The 7,065-nt window shown below is 29.9% G+C and overlaps 1 protein-coding gene across 1 annotated transcript; it reads right to left on the bottom strand.

Annotated features, from left to right (window-relative positions):
* Window positions 1-2,910: 2,910 nt before the first annotated feature.
* Window positions 2,911-5,872, bottom strand: LOC131626846 (probable tyrosine-protein phosphatase DSP4). The gene is made up of 5 exons (XM_058897689.1): window positions 5,300-5,872; window positions 5,122-5,215; window positions 3,534-3,591; window positions 3,403-3,446; window positions 2,911-3,317 (listed from the first exon to the last, which is right to left on the bottom strand). Exons 1-5 carry the CDS (start codon window positions 5,509-5,511, stop codon window positions 3,132-3,134), a joined length of 594 nt encoding a protein of 197 aa, XP_058753672.1. The 5' UTR covers window positions 5,512-5,872; the 3' UTR covers window positions 2,911-3,131.
* Between the last annotated feature and the right edge of the window lie 1,193 nt (window positions 5,873-7,065).

Raw genomic sequence — 7,065 nt, 5'->3', positions numbered from 1 at the left:
ATTTCTTAATATTTTCTATTTTTAATAGAGAAATTAAGGGTGATTATTGAAGTATTTAAATTGAAAATGTTGATTATGTAAAAAAAAAAAACTCAATTAAACCTCCTAAAAGCTTCACTCTATATATGCTTCGACACAATAGTTTCAAGAACACTCCACTATAGAAATGTATCAACCTAAATATTTTGAGAATTTTATTACTCATTATAGTCCTCTCATCATTTTTTAAGCAAAGATTGCAATTAGTATAATAATTAAAATTAGGATGACTATAGGATTAACCAGCGCCATCCGATTCTATTATGCACATACACGCCAAATCCTTTTTTCGCCAACAATCCTATCATCGTCATCATCTTAGTTAAAAATGAAAGTGGCATCTTCCTAATTTCCAACTCCATTTCTACATTTTTTATAAATTAAACTCTCTTTCTACATCAAATTTTCACCTATTGTCACCTATTGTACTAATGATAATACATATATAGTGAAAAATTACAATACTCATCTTTGAACAATAAAATTAAGACTATGTTTTAAAAGTTTGGAAGAAAGAGAAAGTCTTATGAAAATAAATATTTAAAAGAATATAGAAGAATATTCAACATTTTTATTTTGTATATAATAATCTAAAAGTATTTATCATTACTATATTTTTATTTTTAGTTTTTAGACTACTGTAACAACATAAAAGATATTTAAAAAAAATTGGGTAAACCCCCAAAACTCTCTAAAACCTTTCTTCAATACAAATTTTGAATTCCTCAAATTATAAATTTTTTGATGTTAGGAATAAAAATAAAGGAAATTTCTTTGTCCACCTCCCTATGGGGTCACCCCTAGCGAAAACCTCAATTTACCCCTGCTTCGGAGATACATTTCCGAAATATTTTTTTTTCTAAATTTTCCCAGACTTCGGAAGTGCATTTCCGAAAATACGAAATGAGGGGTGTTTTCGGAGATGCACTTCCGAAACGTTTTTTTAGATTTTTTCAGACTTCGGAGATGTATCTTCGAAAAAATCCCAAAAATTGAGATTTTGATTAATTCGGAGATGCATCTCGGAAAAAACCTCCCAAAATTAAAAATTTTGGGATATTAATTAATTCACATATCATAAATTTGATATAATATAATTTATGAGTATGAATAATAATAATAATTATATATTTTGCTATAATTTAGAAGTTATGAATAATAATAATTATATATTTCTATTTTGATTCATATTTTAAGATTTATCATTTAGTTTTGCTAAATTGATATTAAATTTATATAAATCCGTTAATGATATATTATTGGCTAAGACATATACTAAAAGCAAGAAAACATGTCTTTTTAATATTAAAGAGTTTTGTTTTATTATATCTTTAAATTGTATATTCATATAAGTTAGATGATGCTATTTATTGCAATTGATTCATATTAATATCAATTAACTAAATTCTAATATTATTTACTATATAATTATTTGAGTTAAGATTGTGGAATTAAGAAATATTTTGTTATAAACAAAATTTTTGGGATTATATAATATATTGATATTGATATGTTCCTTTTTAATTTGCTTGAAATATATTTTAATGTAGGGGCATATAATAATATATTATATTAGAAGAATTTAATTTGATGTGTGCATATAATATGAATAAAATGATTTGAGATATTTTATTTTAGTATAAGATATTATTATTTTATTGGTAACAAATTAAGTAATTATCGAAAATACGCATATGATATGAATGAGAGAAATACGTGAAATAGAAATTTGGTTATTTAAAAATAATTTTACCTTATTTATTTAATGAAAAAAAGATTTTCATTTAGTTTAAAAATATTTTGTTTAACGAAATTAATTTTTTTTTACCTTATTTAAAAATATTTAACGAAAATACCAATAATATAATTTTTCATTTAGTTTAAAAAAATGTAAAAAAAATTTTGTCTAAATTTTATTTAATAAATAAATTTTATATAATTCAAAATTTACTTATAAAATTAGAATATTTTTAATTTATATAAGTTAGTAAAATAATCTTTAACTTTAAAATTGTTTAGGAAATTTTGATTCACCTTGATTTTATTGATTCACCTTATTTTATTAATTCATCTTGATTTTATACCCTATTGATTCACCTTGATTTTAATTTTTTAATAATTACTGTATTTTTTCGGAAGTGTATATCCGAAACATTCCAAGACCAAAAATTGAAATATTTCGGATATGCATCTCCGGAGACACCCCGGTGTTTTCGGAAGTTCATCTCCGAAAACACCTTTTTTTCCGAAAATCGGAAGTACATTTCCGAAATCACCTTTTTTCTCATAAAATAAGTAATTTCAGAAATGTATTTCTAAAACAGAGGGCATTTTGGGAATTTCGCCAGAGGTGATCAAGAAAGTAGGAAGGTGGGTAAGAAATTTCCAAAATAAATCCACCAAAATCTCCCAATCAAAATTCTTCCATTCTTTCCACTCAATCATTCTCTTTTTTAAAGCGCTCACCTCCATTCTCCTTTAAACTCCCAAACATATTCTTTTCACTCAATCATTCTCTTTTTTTAAAGCGCTCACCTCCATTCTTTTTTAAACTCCCAAACATATTCTTTCCACTCAATCATTCTCTTTTTTTAAAGCGCTCCCCACCATTCTTTTTTAAACTCCCAAACATAGCCCGAGAGAGGGAAGGCATAGGAGATCCCAATGGCAAACTCAATAGAGTTCTCTATAACCAAATGTTGATTTGAAAGTTTAACATCTTTCTTTCCAATAAATATAAGTTTGGTCGGTATTCTGACAATGCAATGTTGTCCAAAGAAATCAATAATAATAGCTTCAAAAGTTTATCTGAAGAATATAATAATAGCTTTCAATAGATACATAAAAAAAAAAAACAAAGCAGTCGCACAATTATTCAATCAGCGTCTTAAACTATATTGGTATGTTTGGCATCCAACATTTAAACATGAAAGGAAGTAATAAGAAATGAAGTAGAACATACAAATCCTACTTATCCTGCACTAATTTTCATTGAAAAATAAAATAAAAGACTAGGCATTCTTCACTTCATCATGGAAACACTCCATGGGAGGAAGCACTGATTTTCTAAATTGCACCCATTATTTCGATTCCTATTTCCTTGAGCATGAAAATGACAGTGGGTTATGCTTCAAACTGGAAATATCAAACAATTCAATGAACCTCTGGTCTGAGACTCTAGCTTTGGCAGCTGCAAATCTTTGATACTCATCAAAAATTGATGATAGACACCACCTCTGCAATCTTCGTATGCATCCCACAAGACAACCAGTGCGATGCTGTTCATTGTAAAATCGCCAAACTATTAGAGATTAAATACTCAAGTATTAAAAAAAATAAAGATTCAAAGAACAAAGTGCACACCTTCCCTCGTTTGCAATGAATCAGCACGGGATGGTTCCTAACATCTAGAGAAAGAAAAAAAATACAATTTGGTTAGATTATCATGAACAAACTGTGTTATTAAGATAGTGAAGTTTAAGATTTTGTAATACCGAGCACTACTTTTAAAGCTTCGCGAATCTTATCATTTGGGATGTTGACAAAGGGTTCCTGCTCACATTATGTGTAATCAGTGTGCAAAATAATGCTTTTTCAGATATCATATCAGTTAAAATATCATATTCTATCTTTTGCTTCTCCTCCCTTGCCTGGCTTGGCAAGCCAGGCGAAAGAAGGCAATTTTTGGGGTGGGGATTGCTAACTTGTCGAGGGAGATTCTCAGGACATAAAGACTAAAAGCTAGTTGAAAAAAAAATCACTGATGATTGTAAAAAGTTAAGAGCAAATTCAGCATAAGAGACACCTTTATACACTTGCTAAAGATTGATCTACTGGACTGCTAGCACTTTAAAAAGACAGGTTACTCACCTGCTGTCAATAGCATAGAGCATATAGTACGAATCCTATCAGATTAAATTTTGTAACTGTATAAGCTAACATAGACAGCTTTTAAGGAACATTCCTCAAAGGCGAAACGATCTCATATTCATTTAAATCATAGCAACTTAAGGCTATATATATATATATATATATATATATATATATATATATATATATATATTTCTCCAGCCATCCCTGCCCTGTTCTTCAAAGCTTTGGCATTTGGGTTTAAATGTTTAGTACAAGAGATAGTATGAATTTATGTGGAGGTAAAGAGGACTTAGTTTGTACTACTGAACAATAAAGCAAGACTACAATATGTATACATATTCTGAAATAGCTCTATGGCAGAGGATAGAGAACACAATAGTCTAGATCACATAACTAAAAGTAAAACTAGATGTTTTTCCAAACCATATTTGAAATAGTCTAGATAAAATTTCCCATTAAATCCAAAAATAACCGAAGCAAACTTTATTAACTTCTAATATTCTCTTCAGCTCAAGGGAGGGTTGTTACTTGTTACTCCCTCTATCATTTCTTATAAACACCTTTTGGTTTTTTCACATATATTGACAAAAGTGGATTGTGAATTTAATGTCACTATTTTTAGAGTCGTCTCAAGTTTCTGTAGGTCTTGTGTAGATTAGTCACAATTTGACCATGACAAAACACACGGAGACCATATTTTACTACATTTTAACTGCGACAAACATTTAAGGAGGTGATCTACTGACCATGACAAAACAAATATATACCCTATTCAAAAGTTAGTTTTAAAAGGAAACTAGAGCCTTATAGAAGTGACTTATTTGAGCTTATCTACTGACCTGAAACTTGCGAGATTGTTTAAAAAATCTTATGAAAACTCAGTTGATTTACATAAGCTCTTCAAAATAACTTATGAAATTGAAAACCATATTATAGCTTTACGAAAACAACTTTACTCTATTTTATTTGTGTTTGGTAACTCATTTGGAGAGTATTTCTGGCGTCCTAGGGATGAAAAAACGTTTCCAATTTGGAGCATTTGGAGAGTATTTATGGCAGTTTCTGATAAGTTAATTTATCTAATCAGAGCTTATACACAACCATTGGAACATGTTGGATTCACAATATGTATCAATTTTCAAGTATTCAACAAGTTAGAATCAAGTAACTCTGGTCAATAACAAGATAACATGAAGTTCTGATACAAACCTTACAGCCATCAATACCAAATTGATAAAGCCTAATTCCATTAGCCTTCAAAAACTCCGCAGTGGTTTCAGGATAGGGTTCAGGGCACAAACATCTGCACCGCCAAAACGAACATAAACACAAATCTTCCACAAAACAAACGATACAATACAGAAAGGAAAAAATCAAACTCTCTCACATTACAGAACGAAGTCGAAGCGATTTCATGAATCCGAAATTCGCAGAATCTGGAAATCCGGACCGGAAAATACCGTTATCAACCATCGCGAAATTCAGCGGCGGCACGAATGCTTCATCGGTGTCATCGGAGTTATGCGGCGGAGTAACATCAACGGCGGCGGGAAAGGCGATCTGGCCGTTGGAGTTAGAGTTGGAGTTATCGAGTTTCATGATTTTGGCGCCAAAATAGAGAAGAGAGTGAAAGATGAAATGTTATTGTGATGAGTGATTCATGGGATCTAGAGTTTATAGAAGGATCAAAGATGAACAGTGAATTGAATTGAAAATTGAAAATTGAAAAAAATTGAAAAAAATGGAAAAAGGAAAAGGGAATCTTGTGAAAGATGCTATGAGGAGTGTAGAAAAGGAAACGTGTGGAGAAAGAATATGCTTGAGATTGGAAGCCACCGAGAAAGGAAAAAACCCAAACCCAAACGGCTTTGTATTTTACCGTTCAAAGTATCAAACCCACCCCCCACTCATGTGTAAAGTTGCATCTTTTCTTTATCCTTGTTGCTTTTCTTACTTTTACTTTGAATCTTCTTTAGCAATTGGATTTTGATGAATTGGATGGATACATGTAGGTTGCCCTACTTTTTGTTAGGGTGTGTTTGAATGGTCTCCGAGTGAAACGTGTAACATTGAAGAGCTTTACTAGAGCCTAATTTATGTCTATCTCATAGCATATTAATTTTTTTTAGGTTAAGGTTAATTTTAAGTTTAAGTTATTAAGTTAAGAAATTAAATTTAAAATATGCCTAATAGTGAGGTCCATAGCCATTGTCCACTTTGACAATATATGACAATTTAGTGGGGTCACTCATCATCAAAATCATTCTTGTAAAGTGACACACATACTAGTTAGGTATTTTAAAGCATCAAGGTGCTCGCATTATTCAGAACTACTTTAAACATATTTAGATTTGATAGGTGAAACTTGTCTCGAAGTCAATAGCGCTAATGAGTTTGTTCTTATTCGTTAAATTTTTTTGAGATCATTTAAGTAAAGATAATAACAACATGTAACGTACTAGAGTTCAATCACTCTATAGGTAGAGGTGTCAGTTCTAATATGATGACACAATCAATTCATTCATCTGGAACATTGTCTCACTTAGGCATCGAATTGTCTTTTACACGTATCTATACATCCAGAGAAGTAGTGGAGTTAGAATAAGGAAAAAAGATTGCATCAAAACGAGTAGTAAAGTTAAATATAAAAATCAAATATAAATATGGGTGATAACAACTCTTTTCTTGTATTAATTTGTGTCATGGTTACTCTATTATTTAGATTAAAAAATATATTAAATAATGTTAGTAATACTTAAAAAGTAATGCAGAAGAAATGCTTGAAACAATTTTGAAAGAATTCTTTAAGTTTTTATTAAATTGTCAAATAAGATAGTTTATAAGTGTTTTAGTCTAACTCTCTTACTTGAATACATTAAGTTACATCAATCGAGAAGGACACACACAAAATATTTTGAAAATGAAAATGACATATCAAAAGATCAATTTAGTAGTATTAATGATTAAAATAGTGACTTACATAGTAGCGTTTTGCACCATATCAGAAGGGATCTTCCGGAAACCATAGATCATAAAAATAAACTACAAAAATGAATCTTCCGAAAAGAGTATAAATTTGAAATGAATGAGGTCCCTGGGATTATTAGGAGGTGGATTGAGAATTCATCTATTTGAATTGGCTAAGAGTGAAAT

This window comes from Vicia villosa, linkage group LG1 (assembly GCF_029867415.1).
Source record: "Vicia villosa cultivar HV-30 ecotype Madison, WI linkage group LG1, Vvil1.0, whole genome shotgun sequence".
In the NCBI taxonomy this organism is placed as follows: domain Eukaryota; kingdom Viridiplantae; phylum Streptophyta; class Magnoliopsida; order Fabales; family Fabaceae; genus Vicia; species Vicia villosa.
This window is presented reverse-complemented; position numbering and strand designations above follow the sequence as displayed.

Coding starts and splice junctions, on each gene's coding strand:
- LOC131626846 (XM_058897689.1), bottom strand. CDS start 5,511: ATGAAACTCGATAACTCCAACTCTAACTCCAACGGCCAGATCGCCTTT. Junction 5,216..5,299: donor CTTCGACTTCGTTCTGTAAT/GTGAGAGAGTTT, acceptor TTGGCGGTGCAG/ATGTTTGTGCCCTGAACCCT. Junction 3,592..5,121: donor TTGGTATTGATGGCTGTAAG/GTTTGTATCAGA, acceptor TAATGTGAGCAG/GAACCCTTTGTCAACATCCC.